A 15,584-nucleotide genomic window follows, 5' to 3' on the forward strand; every position below is an offset into this window, starting at 1 on the left:
CATTAGATAAATTGCTATATTCGTTAGATAAAATTAATTTCATTAGATAAATTGGTATATTCATTAGATACAATTATTTTCGTTAAGTTGCAAGACCCGATGATAGACTGGGGCAGAGAATGGTACATCTCAGGAGCAATCTTTCCTCCTAGACATCCTTCCAGATACGTTTTTTAGTCCACAAAATTGTGAACTTTTTTTTTATTAATGTTTGTCAGTTTGTAAAAAATAAATTATGCATAAATCCCTAACTAACTTGAAATCACTAAATTTTACTTTCCATTTGTAACTCTTTCATTGTTGGAGTCTGAGTCAATTCTTATTATAGGGCCTTTAGATTTGAATCCTTCTCTAGCTTTCCTTATTGTTATTCAGCAGGTAGGCCTTTGACTTAAGTTGATGTAAGTGGCTGGCAACAATTTCACTGAGGTGACTGTCTTCATCCTCTCTGGATTTGCAAATCACCCTGAATTACAAGTCAGTCTTTTCTTGATGTTTCTCTTCATTTATCTATTCACTATTTTGGGAAACATGGGACTGATCGTGTTAATTAGAATTGATGCTCAGCTTCATACCCCTATGTACTTTTTCCCGAGCAATTTAGCATTCATTGACATATTTTACTGCTCTACTGTAATGCCTAATTGGTGAATTTCCAATCCAATCAGAGATCTATCTTCTTTGTTGGCTGCTTTGTTCAAATGTACTTTTTTTGTTGGATTGGTGTGTAGTGAGTGTTTCCTTCTGGGATCAATGGCCTATGATCGCTATGTAGCAATCTGCAATCCCTTATTCAGTAGTCGTGTCTCAGAAAGTGTGCCACTGGCTGGGAGTAATGCCATATGTGATAGGCTTCACAAATTCTCTGATATCTGTCTGTGTGATAAGTAGTTTGGCGTTCTGTTATTCCAGCATCAATCATTTTTTCTGTGACACCACAGCTCTTTTAGCACTGTCCTGTGGATGCATTTGGCACAGAAATGGTGATCTTTGTCTTAGCTGGATTCACTCTTCTTAGCTCTCTCCTTATCACGGTCACTTACATCACCATCATCTCAGCCATCCTGAAGAACCAGTCAGCACCAGGAAGGCAGAAGGCCTTCTCCACCTGCACATCCCACCTCACGGGTGTAACTATCTTCTGTGGGTCCCTGATTTTCACCTATTTGCAACTTGATAACACATCATCCCTGATCCACGCACAGTTAGCGTCTGTATTCTACACGACTGTCATTCCCATGCTGAATCTACTCATCTATAGTGTGAGAAACAAAGATGTAAAAAATGTTCTTCTGAGAGTTATACATAGAAAACTTTTCCCATGACAAATTTATGTACGTTACAATTAAAACAAACGTGGATGGCTTCAGGAATTCAGTTATGCCAACAACTAGAAAAATAGAGTAACCTCAAAAAGCATAACACAAACTAAATGAGGACTATAGTCTTGCGGTTTGTAAGTTAAATTATTGTTTAATTATATGGACCACTAACTCACTGTATTTGGAGGTCAATTCAGCATATACATTATTCAGGCATAGAAATGTACAAGGAAATAAGAGGCATCCGAACATTCATATGTGAGCATACCATCATGCTGAAACAGGTTCAAAATTATTACATTGAGAACATGTAATTTTTGTCATTCTGTGCCCAGTTTATATCATGTAACTGGATTGTATTAGCCTGATGCAAAAGTAATGGCAGTTTTTGTCATAATGGAACAAAACAAACAAAAAACAAATGGTAAAAACTGCCATTACTTCTGCACCAACATAATAACTCTATGGATAAAGTCTTAGAAGAAGGATAAAGCATTCTCCAAGATGTGCTTATTTCACATTGCATGCCTGTATCAGAACAGCTCATGTGTACCCCATAAATACACACATTTGCTATGGACCCATAAAAAAATAAAAATTTCTTTTAAAACTAAAAAGAAACTAAATTGACAATATAATGTGACATTCTGTTTTCTCAGCTATTGGCAACTTGAGAGTAGAAAATGAAAAATGAAGGAATAAGAACAGCTAAATTTTACTAAAAATATTTAGTGACAGCTGATCACCTGAAAGCAAAGAGTACAGAACTGAACAAACAAAAAATAACAAAGCAAATATTAGCCACAATGAAAAATGAAAGATTGAAATAATTTCAGTGCAATCACTAATGGAACAACAGATACCAGGCAGTATAGAGAAATCTCTTGATAATATGGAGTCTTTTGCCCCTAACAGTTAAGTTCTTGATCGTGTATGTATGAACACAATTTTAGATTACATAGGAAAGTGTTCTGTTTATGGCATATATTTCTATAAAAAACAGGACAGTTTAATTTCTCATTAACTATAGATGTCTCATTAGGAGTAACATAATTCCTAGAGTATTTTGGATATAAACAGAGATTCTTGCATCTCCAGATCAAAAGGAAAACTTCGTTAATTCTACAGCACTAAAGGAAGAAAAGGTGTATGTATGTGTTCCTGTGTGTGAGGTAAGAAAGATGGTGCTTTCCTTGGACATATCTCCTGTGAGTTTCATCAGCATTCAAGTAATTGGATATAAACAATCTATATGAACTATATTTATTAAGAAATCAAACCTGCATTTGCTGTTCCACAGGTGAGAGAAATTTTCAGATCATTAGGAGATGATTTTAGTAGCTAGAATCTAAGAAAACAAGATCAAATATGTTATTTTGTACTAAACATTTTAGCTACTAAACAGACTGTAGAAAACATTAATTCTTGATCATTGTATAGGTGAATAATTTGTATTCCTACACATCTGATTTGTGCAAAGTTCTTGCCAAGAATTGAAAACAGATCAGTTTGAAGTATGAACAATCAGGAATTAACCAAGAAAGGGCAAGAACATATTTAACTTATTCAACTAATGAGCACTTATATTTTGATATAACAAGAAAAACAATAAAAAATGACCTTAAGTTTATTTTTGCTAGCCATGGTATCTAGAAGTCACTTAGGATTGCTACTTATTTCTATCGTTTCTCTAGCTTCAATGGTTAAAAATTCCAGATACCTCGAGAATCATGTTTTGTTTTATTTCACTGGGGGGATGGTGGGTGGGGGTGGAATGTAACTTCCAGAATGTATGCAAGGTCTAATAGAAGGCAATAAATCAGTGAAAAGTGCATACATGATTTGGGTGACAGGAGGTTTAATCTTGCCTCTGGCACTTGATAGCTGTGAGATTTACTACAAAGTTGCAATAAAACAATGTGTACATAAGTCTATTTCTATAGCAAGAGCTCAATAAATGCCTATTATTTATCTCCTTGTTTGCAAATTTAGTGTTTCAATGTCAAACTCAAGATATCTGGAGATTTATGTCTTCTACTAAATTTGTATTTATAGATGTGGCTTTACATTAATTTTCAAAGCTGATCCTATATTATTAATTTCTTACATAGTCATTTACTCTTTATAACTCTCAATCTTTTCAATATAGGCTAATATTGACATAGGCTAAACCAGGAAAACTTATCTTTTGGCATCTAGTAAAAATGCTGGTTTAAAGACAAATTTAGCTGAAGTGCTTAACATCATAGCTTTTCTCTATTTCATTTATTTAAAGCAATATTAAGCCCACTATGATGTAGCAAATAGTATTGTGATAGTATAATTGGTAATTTTGGGTATTAACAGATCACATAATTTCTGAAACGTCTTTACTTAAAAAAATAGTTCAAAGTCATAAAGAGTAGACAGAAGAAAATCACAATCAAGATACTAAATTTAGAATATTTAAATTTAATCCTGATAGAATACTGGAGTACATATTAATAATTTGAAAAACATTGAATATAACAAAAAATAAAGGATCTGGTTCAAGACCCTTGTCACATATTTTTCAATGATTTATAATATTAATTTGTGACCTAATTTTTACTGGTATTTAAAATGTATATATGATGACAAAAATTCAATTATGTTGTAATATTAAATATAGCAAATTGATATATTAAAGGAAGTTGCTTCATATATTTATTTTTTGAACAATTATTTAGCCTGCCTGTCTGCACATCATTGTGCTGTGTGGTCATTCAAATATATTGATATTTTGAAGAGGAAAAACCTTCGTAGAGAAGGCCTAACATCATACATGGCTCCAATCTGTGGCACTGGAATAAAGCAGATTGCGCTCCATCATTTGGGTGAGCTTCATCCAATCGATTGATTGGCACAAAATGACCACCCTCTCACAAAGAAAAGGGTATTCTTCAAAAGACTGTCTCAGACATTATCAACCACATTGACTCTTTCTGGTTCTATGGAAGGCTGCTTATGGACTCAGACTGAAACAGTAGCCTTTCTGGGTCTCCTGCCTGCCAACTCAACCTACAAATGTTGGACTTGCTAACCTTTAAAACTAGTAGCTCTGTGAATTTCTGCAATTGGCTGTCTAATATATTTAATTTTAAAGACACGAATGAGGCTGGATGTGGTGACTCATGCCCATAATCCCATCACTTTGGGAGGCCAGGGTGGGAGGATCACTTGAGTCCAGGAGTTCAAGACTAACCTATGCAATATATTGAGAACCCATCTCTACAGAAAGAAAAAAAAATAGCGTGGCGGCAACTGCCTATGTTCCCACCTACTTAAGAGGGCTGAGATGGGAGGATCACTTGAGCCTGGAAGGTTTAGGCTGCAGTGAGCAATGACCTTGCCGTCAGCATCCTATAGGTGAGGGACAAAATGTAAACTATGTAGAGGTGTGTTATACTCTCAAAGAAGTATTTGGGTTTCATAATACATACAGGCTGAAATTCAGAGAATATGTTTGGAAATGGATATTAAGGATGTAAGATAATGATGAAAGGAATATAATACTGGATCAGACCAAATTTTTTGGTACAAGTCCAGTAAGCAGAGATACTGCATTTAATGTTGCAGCTCAAAGACTGAGAAAAGACTCTAACACATTTGTTGTTTGGCTAAAATATGGACCAAAAGGTGGCCCACAGCGAGTTAAACGTGCAGTCCCTGCTTTGTTTCTGTAGAAACATGGATGTAAACGTTAAAGATATTGAAAAGTTGACGTGAATTTGCCTGTTAAGATCTACTAACCCAAACTGGGAAAGTCCAAAAGATACATTCCTCACCAAAATAACCTTTGGTTCATTGAATAATTTCCATACTGATTTCCGTATACGTTGAACTAATTTACATTCTCACCAGTGGTGTATAAGCAATCCCTTTCACCACATCCACGCCAACACCTATTGTTTTTTGACTTTTTAATAATGGCCGTTCTGGCTGGGGTAAGGTGATCTCTCATGGGGGTTTCAATTTGCATTTATCAGATAATTAGCGATGTTAAGCAGTTTTTCATATGTTTGTTGGCCATTTGTATATCTTCTTTTGAGAAATGTCTCTTCATGTCATTTGCCTACTTTTTGAAAGGATTATTATTATTTTTGCTGATTTGAATTCCTTGTAGATTTTGGATATTAGTCCTTTGTTGGATGCATAGTTTGCAAATATTTTCTCCCAATCTGTGGGTTGTCTGTTTACTCTGTTGATTGTTTCTTTTGCTGTGCAGAATCGTTTTAGTTTAATTAGGTCCCATTTATTTATTTTTGTTTTTGTTGCATTTAATTTGGGGATCCCAATTATAAATTCTTTGCCTAGGTCAATGCCAGAAAGAGATTTTTCTAGGTGTTCTTCTAAAAGTTTTATGGTTTCAGGTCTTAGATTTAAATCTTTCATCCATCTTAAATTAATTTTTGTGTATGGTGAGAGAGAGAAATCCAGTTTCATTCTTTTACAGGTGGAATGAAAAGAATTTTCCCAGCACCATTTATTAAATAGGGTGTCTTGTGCCCAGTTTATGTTTTTGTATGCTTTCTCAAAGATCAGTTGGTTTTAAGTACTTGTCTTTATTTCTGGGATTTCTGTGTTCCATCTGTCTATGTATCTACTTTTGTACCAGTACATACTTTTTTTGTTAACTGTAGCTTTGGTTGTAAGTGTTTGTCTTTATTTCTAGGTTCTCTGTGTTCCATCTGTCTATGTATCTATTCTTATACTAGTACATGCTTTTTTTGTTACTATAGCCTTGGTTGTAAGTATTTGCCTTTATTGCTGGGTTCTCTGTGTTCCAACTGCCTATGTATCTATTCTTATACTAGTACGTGCTTTTTCTGTTATTATAGCGTTGGTTGTAAGTATTTGCCTTTATTTCTGGGTTCTCTGTGTTCCATCTGTCTATGTGTCCATTCTTATACCAGTACACGCTTTTTTTGTTATTTTAGCCTTGTAGTATAATATTAAGTTCAGTGATGTGATGCCTTCAGATTAGTTCTTTCTGCTTAGCATTGCTTTGGCTAACTGGGTTGTTTTTAGGTTCCATATGAATTTTGGGATTGTTTTTCCTAATTCTGTGAAAAATAAAGTTGGCATTTTGACAGAAATTGCATTGAATCTGTATATTGCTTTGGGCAGTATTGATGGCAAGGGCAGTCCATTTGGAGTAGCCACTGCAAAGACACCAGCTGCAGCCAGGGAGGCAGCCAGGACTTTGTGCTCCACAGAGCCAGAGTGGGCCAGGAACAGGCAGGAGCCCTACCCACTACCAAGTTGGCAGGATGGGAGCCATGTATTCCCAGGCACAGCTGCAGCCACTAAGCTGTGGCTCCAGACCTGGGCATCCCTGTGCTTGAATGCCTAGGAGACCCCCTGCCCCCACAGGCTTTAAAGTGCCTGCTTTTGCTCCCTGCCTCGCCCCACTCCTTGCTCCCACTCCAGGGCATAGCAAAGTTGTGGTCGAGCCTGGGCACTATTGCAACCCATCTAGGTTTGTGCACACTCAGGGCAGCACTAGCACACCAGCCCCCTGCTGCCTTGGCATCCTCTGGACTTTGGGCACCAATGAGCATGGGAGGGAGGCTGTGGGTTGTGCTGAGGGTGGCTTGCCATGGGCTTGCAGGCACCCCTTGGCACAAACAGCCTGGGTGCCTTAGATGGCGAGAGACAGACAAATTCCTGGGCGGAAAGAGGCAGGTCTCCATCCACCTTCAAGCCAGGGATGGCCTGAAGCCTAGGGGCCTGGGCTGCCAGTTCTGGGTGGAGCCTATGACCTGGAGTGAGAACTTACGTTGCTTTTTCTGGGCCCTTCCATGGCCGCCCATGGGCCAATCAGCATGCACTTTCTTCTTTCTGAGCCCATGAAAACCCCAGACTCAGCCAGACTTGGACAGAAATCCAACTACCAGCTTCAGGAAGAAGCTACCAACTTCAGGTCTCCTTGATTCATTAGGATGACTTGCCTATGTAAAGGAGCTACCCACTATGGCTCTTCTCTCCACTGAGAGCTGGACACTTGTCAGGATTATCTGCCTGCGGAAAGAAGCTACCCACTGCAGGTCTCCTTAGAGGTGTTCTGTTGCTCAATTAAGCTCTTCTCTGCCTCCTTGTTCACTCCCCAGTTGTCAATGTGCCTCATTCTTCCTGGATGTGGGACAAGAACTTGGGACCACCAAATGATGAGACTGAAAGAGCTGTAACACAAACAGGGCTGAAACATGCTCCCCTGCTACATTGTAGGCAATGATTTGGAGAGAGGAGCTGCAGCCCTTTGGGCAGTCCAGACCTAGTGACACCCCAAGCCAGGGCTATAACGTCCTCTTTGGGGTTCCATGGTTTCTGACGTCTCCAAGCTTTCAGACACTACCACACTCCCCCTGTTCAGATGCAGGTACCCACAGTGTGGAAGCTGCTCGTGGTACATCTGATCCAACCACAGCCTCGCACAGAGCCGGGACCTGTGCTTGCACCTGGAGCTGCCTGCCCAGCTGCAGCAGCCAGTGTGCCTGGCTGTGTGTAGTGACTGGATCTCATTCTCGCTTGCTCATATGCCCCTTGCCACTCTGTGTCTGGCTCTCCCTTGGCAGGCGTGGGTCCTCGGACAGGAGCTCAGGCTGAGGGCAGACTGCCAGGCAGAGTTGATAAAATGAGTCCAGTGGGTGTGAGCAATACTCAGGCATAAGGCCACAGAGATTTCAGGCTGACAAAGCAACACCCCAAGTATCCTGCGACAGTATGGTCAGTTTCACAATATTGACCCTTCCCATACATGAGCAGATTTAAATAAAACTCTAGGTTTTTTAGGATTGAATTGCTTTTGGAATGAGTTAAGATTTCAGGGTGCTATTCAGATGGAACAAATGTATTTTTTATGTGAGAAGGACATGCATTTTAGAGTCCTGGGGCAAAAGCAAAATGTTATATTTTAAATGTGTGTCTTCCAAAATTCAGGTGTTGCCAATATGGTAGTATTAAGAAGTGAGACCTTTAAGAGGTGATTAGGCTGTAAGGGCTCCTTCTTTGTTAATGAAATTAAGGCTTATTAAAAGTCTTCGTTCAGTATTTGGCAAGCTTGCTCCCTTTCCTGTCCACCTTCTACCATGTGAGGATGCAGCAAGAAGGGTCTCACCAAACAGTAAATGCTGCCACCTTAATTTTGGACTTCTCGGTCTCCAGAAATGTGGGAAATTTTTTTTTTTTCCTTTAAAAATCACCCAGTCTCAGGTATTCTGTTTGAGAAGCAAAAAATGGACTAAGTGAGTAGAATGCATTGGATTTCCATCACATTATTTAAATATTGTCCACTTTTTACAGCATGGTGCTCGAAGTATGGAATATCAAGGGAAAAAAGTAAACATCATCTAAGGACTTTTCATTCTCTTCTAGGGGAGAGGGTGAGAGCAGTTTTAATTTTGTTAAGAATGGAAATATCATGTTAGGTAGAAGTTTGATCTTATTTTTGTTTTCATTTGGAGATCAGGTATGCTTTAAGGGAATGCATATAACTGCCAGGTTGACAAGGGGTACACGTGTATTGATTAATTTTAATGTGTCAACTTAAATGGGCTATGATGTGCTTACATTTGGTCAGACATTAATGTGTTTGTTACTCTAAGGATGTTTTGGGAGAGATTAACAGAAATTGGTGGCATTTGAGGAATGCCTATTGACCTCCATAATGTGGGTTGGCCTTATTCAATTAGATAAAGGTTTGCATAGAGCAAAAAGATTCGCCTCTCCAGAGCAAGAGCTAATCCTCCAGCAGACTGCCTTCAGATCTTGCCTACATCACCAGCTCTTCCTGGTTCTACAGCACTTTGCTCATGGGTTCCAACTAGATTATCAGTAATCCTGGATCTGCAGCCTGATGACCCAACCTGCAGATTTTGGAACTGCCAGCTTCCCAGAATCACATGAGCCAGTTCCTTGTAATGAATCCTTCACCCTCTTTCTCCCCCATACATCCTGTTGGTTCTGTTTCTCTGGAGAACCCTGACTAACACATGTCCTTCCTTGGGTCTTCTGAGTATTTTGTACCTGTGATTTTATGCTTTCTTATTTTTAGGAAATTCTTGACCATTTTGTCTTCAAATGTTTATTCTGATCCATTCTCCCTTGATTCTTGTTCTGAAACACTAACTGTATGTATATTAGATTGTTTGATGTTGTCCTGCAGTTTTTTTGATAACTTTTAGTTCCGTATTTTTTCTTTAACTTTTCTCTCTGGTTAATTTATGTTGCTTTATCTTCAAGTTCACTAATACTTTTCTCAAGTTACTGAATCTACTGATAAGCTTGTGAAAGAAATTCTTTGTCTTAGATATTGTGACTGTGAGCATGAGTTTTTATTTATATTTCCCATCTCTGATATTTCTCACATATTGATGCATGGTGTTTACCCTCTCCACTAAAGCATTTATTCCAGTAATTTTCACTGCTCTTTAGTCAAAGACAACCAGGAACATTGATATTGGAAGAAGTTAATTTAATTTAATTTTATTATTATTTTTTTGTACATGCTTGGTGGGGGCCTGCAGAGAAGACCTGGGGAGTGAATGCAAACTCTTTTATTCTAGGACTTCATGCTTTTCCCAATAACTCTCACTTGGCCTTTAAAATTCCTTAATTTTAAGCTGATTTCCTCTTTTATTTTTAAAATTATACTTTAAGTTCTGGGATACATGCACAGAACATGCAGGTTGATTATGTAGGTATACATGTGCCATGGTGGTTTGCTGCACCCATCAACCCATCATCTACATTAGGTATTTCTCCTAATGCTATCCATCTTCTGGCACCCCATCCCCTGACAGGCCCTGGCATGTGATATTCCCCTCCCTGTATCCATGTGTTCTCATTGTTCAACTCCCAGTTATGAGTGAGAACATGCAGTGTTTGTTTTCTGTTCCTGTGTTAGTTTGCTGAGAATGATGTTTTCCAGCTTCATCCATGTTCCTGAAAAGGACATAAACTCATCCTCTTTTATGGCTGCATAGTATTCCGTGGTATATGTGTGCTACATTTTCTTTATCCAGTCTATCATTGATGGGCATTTGGGTTGGTTCCAAGTCTTTGCTATTGTGAATAGTGCTGCAATAAACATTAGTGTGCATGTGTCTTTATACTAGAAAGGTTTATAATCATTTGGGTATATAGTCAGTAATTTCTTCCTGTCTGTATGGTGAACAAACATCTCACACTCTCTGCCCGCGGTGAAAGAAAGATGCTCAGGCATCTCATCTACGTTTGAAGTAACTTGGTCTTCCTTGGTATTCAGATTTCTTGGATGTTTTGAACCTTGGTTCTCTGACAGACTCATGAAAGGGTATAATTTTGTAGATTACTTGGCTTTTTAAGTTGTTAGAGTGAGAAGAATTTAGTTGCTGCTTTCCAAATTCTGTGTGGAAGCAGAGGTCCCGTATATCATTTAAAATCCCACCCAATACTGTGGTTTCAAATGTTTCTTTTCTGGATAACTCTCCACTCACCACTGCAATATTCTTCTGGAGTTTTAGTTTTATGCATTAAAAACGTAATGGAACCTCCGAATCAGTGTACATATAACCGATCTTATCCACTGAACTTCTACAATATTCATCTTTCCGGTGTGTCCCCTTCCTTTCTATCTCCTTTCTTCTCCTTTTTCTGTCTTTTTTTTTCTCTCACTTTTACTTTTTATCTTTGTCTTGTTTTATCATATAGGCTCAAAACTTGCAAATTCAAAAGGTCTCAGCAAATAAAATGAATTGTCAAATCCAGATGAAATTTCACTTCCAATAACTTTTATTTTTAATGAACTTTAAAATTTATAATTGACAAAAATAATTGTACATATTTATGTACGGAGTACACTGTGATGTTCCAATGCATGTATACATTGTAAAATGATCATATCAAGGTAGTTAGAATGTCACTTTAAAAATTTATCATTTATTTGTAGAATAACATTTAAAATATTATTTGCCAGCTATCTTAAAATACATACTATACTGTTACTGCCACAGTCACCCCACTGTGTAATAAAACATCAGACCTTACTTTTCCTGTTTGTTATTTTATATAAATCAACTAACCTCATTTAATTAGTCTCCACTACCCTGTTCAGCCTCTGATAACCACTTTTCATTTACTTTTTACTTCTATAAAATAAAGGTTGTTTTTTTTATTCTACATATGAGTGAGATTGTGCAGTATTTGTATTTCTGTGCTTGGCTTATTTCACTCATTTATTCATCCATGTTGTCATTAATGGCAGGATTTCATTGTTTTATTTCTCAATAATATTCCATTTGTGTGTGTGTATGTGTGTGTGTGTGTGTGTGTGACATTTTCTTTATGCGTTCATTTGTAGATGGGCATTTAGGTTCATTCCATATCTTGGCTACTGCAAATAATGCTGCCATAAACATTAGAGTACAGATACCGCTTTGACATACTGATTTCTTGAAACTTCTACATCTCAATGAATGGAATGAATGGCCAAATCCAGTGGAAACCACATTTTCAGTACTTTTAAAATACATTCCTTTTTCTTCTTATTTCTGCCACAGACTTAATGAAGAGCTTCAATGCTCTCAATCATGCTCTCTGGAAGATGACTAATAAAGTTGGTAAAGTGAAAAGATAAATCTGTTCTTTCATTCCATGTATAACAAGCTTAAAAACAGAAACTCTGTAACCAGACAGCTTAGATGTGATTCCTGACATCACCTTTTAGAGTTATGTGGTATTGAGCTGCTGTTTCCTCAACTTTGTTAAAGGGTATTACTACAATCACTTCCTGAAGTTATGAGAATTACATAAGTTAATATCGTAAAAACATTTACACGATTGTCCAATACCTAATAAGCATATGTTAATTATTGGTATTAAGTATAATTCATTCATGTATTCACTATTTAACAAATATTTTGTCAGCAAACCATAAATTCTAGGTACTCTTTTAGGACTCAGGGATACAATTTTGAGGACAAATAGGCCCAATTCCTGTTTTTATGCAATTTACAATGTCAGCATCATGGTAGATCTGGATAATGTATTATAAACTCACAACACCACATGCTAAATAGCAACTGTGATAAGTGAGAGAGGCTCCATGGGGTCAGAGTGAGTCAAAAAATTCTTTTGGGGGAAAAGGTAGTTGAGCTGAGATATGTAACATAATGTTTTATTGACATGAGAGTTAAATACACCATTTTTTCACCTTGACCTGAACAAATAGCAGGTCATTGGAAACTGCTTATTCACACCATTTGTTTTCTAATCGATTAGGATAAAAAGAGAGATAGTAAAACTTTTCATACTAGTTAACTTGACAAATTCTGAATGAGTTTTTTGAATGCATTATTAACCAGATATTTTTAGGCGTATGTCAGTGCATCATTTTACCTAATGCTCACCTATTCCTTTCTCAAAGAATGACTATTTTTGCTAATTTGAAAGAGAAACAAAACAACAAAAAAGGAGATAGCAACCTTGACTAAAACATTGCCCAACAATTTTGACACCATAATTTGAAAACCCCTCCAAAAAAGTAAATGATTCTGGAATTCTGCAGAAATTTTAAATTTTGTGAGACAGCTATTTATTTAGACACATTTTTGAAGCAGATTTAATTTTCTTCCAGAACACTGTCCCCAAAAGATCATAAACAGAAAACTATATTTTAAGATTCTGTATATTCAAATAGCTTATTATTTTAAAAGAAAATTTTGTCTACAGTGTAATCAGGGTTTTGTATCTAAAAGGTTTTATTTTTTTAAGAGGAAATTTAGTACAGATTTTGGCTGCAAGCATTTGCTCGTTCACATAGACAGGGTTAGGTTCTCTTTGCATAATTGATTAATAAAGATTAGAAACTGATGTCTGAAATTTTCAGTGTGGTTACTATGTTATGATTGGATCATTCTGGTTAATTCACATAAAAATATCCTTGGAGGGACAAGTGTGTGTTTTATTGAAAAACAACTTCCATTTTTAATGAATCTTCCAATGTTGTAACAAAACTTACTAAAGTGGAATTCATAAAGTAGAGCCAGATGTGTAGAGGTAAAGCAAAATAATTTCCATTCTGCAGGCTTGTTCACTAGGTGTAAATTTTGTGGAAGGATGACATTGCAGTCATTTCTTACACATAAAGTAGATACAAGATAATGGCAGGACTACAAAGTGAGCAAGGACATGCTAGTTTGTCAGACCTTAGAGCAGTCATTTATACATATATTGTGGTTTCATTCCTGGGGTATAGTGTTTCCTGAGCCTTCAGAACACTCTCAAGAAATATTAGCATTTACAACCAATATAGTTTCACAATGAATACAGTCAACTTCTGTGGCTGAAAAGGGGCAAGGAAAACATTTAATCATGGAAAAACTTTAGGATGTAGAAATAAACACAGCTAAAGGCATGTTTAGAAGCTTGACTAGATCTCAGTTTATGAAGGCACATTTAGGGAAAGTAAAGTAAAATTTGGATATTTCTTCTTAGGGATTATAGATTAAGGAAGTAACTCTACAATGAATACAAAAACTTTTAATAAGCCATGTAAGCATTTATCAATTCCCAGGATTCTGTAGGATTCACTTACTAGTTATAAGTGTATAACTGATTTTTACTTACTGTGAAAGCTGTTGTTAGTAGTGTGTGATTGGTAACAACAATATATATCAAATAATATTTAATATAGATCTCTGAACAAATTAATTGGCATGTATGTGATGCAATTTGTTTAAATTTGAAAATGCTGCATTGGCAGGCTGCTTAATGCTTTTTTGAAACTATTCTTTGATATGCAAATACTTTACCTAAAATATAGAGATGTGAACTCTGACACTCAACATTTTTTTCAGGTTTACTCAATTTTAAAAATATTCTTCATGTGTAAACCAATTTCAACATTTTGTTCATCGCCTTTTTTACATCTTTGTTCCTCAAACTATAGATGATGGGATTTAGCATGGGAATCACAATTGTGTAAAATATTGACACTGTGATGTCATGGTCTGAAGCATAGCTGGAACTTGGTCTCATATAACTGAAGAGAATTGTTCCATGATAAATTGTCACTCCAGTTAGGTGAGAGCCACATGTAGAGAACGCCTTTTGCTTTCCCTCAGCAGAATGCATCTTCAGAATGGCCAACAGAATGAAACCATAGGAGATCAAGACAATCAGGATAGTAACTATCTCAATAGAGCCCACAAAGTAGAAGAGTAAAAGCTGGTTTGTGTCAGTGTCAGAACAAGAAATAGCAAGGAGAGGAGGAATATCACAAAAGACATGCCTAATTTCATTGGCTCTACAGAAGGACAGGCTAAATGTAGCCACTGTATGGATAGTAGCATGTAAAATGCCAGCAATGTAGGAAGCAATGATGAGTGGCACGTAGACTCTGGGTGACATGCGCACTGAATACAGGAGAGGGTTGTAGATGGCTACATAGCGATCATAAGCCATTGCAGCCAAGAGAAAGCATTCTGTGGTTCCAAAAGTAACAAAAAGAAGCATCTGTGTTGCACATCCAAGAAATGAAATGGATTTATTTTTTGCCAGGAAATTGACCAACATTTTTGGAGTGACAACTGTAGAATAACAGGCATCCAAGAATGATAAAACACTAATAAAATAATACATGGGGTTGTGGAGCCAGGAATCCTCAATGACCAATACAACCAGCCCAAAATTGCCTATCAAGGTAAAGAGATAGATTGCAAGAAATAGTAAAAATAGGAAGACTTGCAGCTCAAAATCATCTGTGAAGCCTGTCAATATAAACATGGTGACTTCAGTCTTGTTCTTCAGTGGAATCTTGTATATATCCAAACCTGATGACAACTTGTTCATTTCAGTTTTTACTTAGATTATAAATATTATAGCCTGTGAAAATGGAGTCCATTCAGTCGTATCCTTGTTTTATTTCTTAGGGCATAATAATTTCCCTGGTAGTAATGGAATAGACTATGATGAAGTAATTGGAACCAAAGAGATGAATTTCACTGTATAAGTAAAAGGAAAAAATATGTAAATTTATTGGCTAAATTTATCATGTTTTTAAAAAACCGTGCTAATTAAAGTGATTTTATTTTCCAGTTAATTTTCTGCTGAAATTTTTACCGCTTGCTCTCATATTATGTCCTAAAGCTCACAAAGATTACTGAATGTAGAAATATTTAAAACTAAATATGTCATAGTGGAAAGCACACACTTGAGTACAGTCTTAGATTTGTGATGAAGTACATGAGATGTCGTTTGTAA

At 36.7% G+C, this 15,584-nt stretch overlaps 2 protein-coding genes across 2 annotated transcripts; one reads left to right on the forward strand and one right to left on the reverse strand.

Moving 5' to 3' along the window:
- The first annotated feature begins 380 nt into the window (after nucleotides 1–380).
- Nucleotides 381–1,365, forward strand: LOC105552899 (olfactory receptor 8I2). Its single transcript, XM_011998725.1, is given in 3 exon segments — nucleotides 381–788; nucleotides 790–960; nucleotides 962–1,365. Coding segments are annotated over 3 exon segments (570 nt in total). The 5' UTR covers nucleotides 381–753; the 3' UTR covers nucleotides 1,326–1,365.
- Nucleotides 1,366–14,150: 12,785 nt separating this feature from the next.
- LOC105552900 (olfactory receptor 5T3) lies at nucleotides 14,151–15,243 on the reverse strand. Its single transcript, XM_011998726.1, has one exon. The coding sequence runs from the start codon at nucleotides 15,171–15,173 to the stop codon at nucleotides 14,205–14,207; it is 969 nt and encodes a 322-aa protein (XP_011854116.1). The 5' UTR covers nucleotides 15,174–15,243; the 3' UTR covers nucleotides 14,151–14,204.
- Nucleotides 15,244–15,584: the final 341 nt, after the last annotated feature.

Source organism: Mandrillus leucophaeus, unplaced genomic scaffold (assembly GCF_000951045.1).
Source record: "Mandrillus leucophaeus isolate KB7577 unplaced genomic scaffold, Mleu.le_1.0 Scaffold578, whole genome shotgun sequence".
Taxonomy (NCBI): Eukaryota; Metazoa; Chordata; class Mammalia; order Primates; family Cercopithecidae; genus Mandrillus; species Mandrillus leucophaeus.

Coding starts and splice junctions, on each gene's coding strand:
- LOC105552900 (XM_011998726.1), bottom strand. CDS start 15,173: ATGAACAAGTTGTCATCAGGTTTGGATATATACAAGATTCCACTGAAG.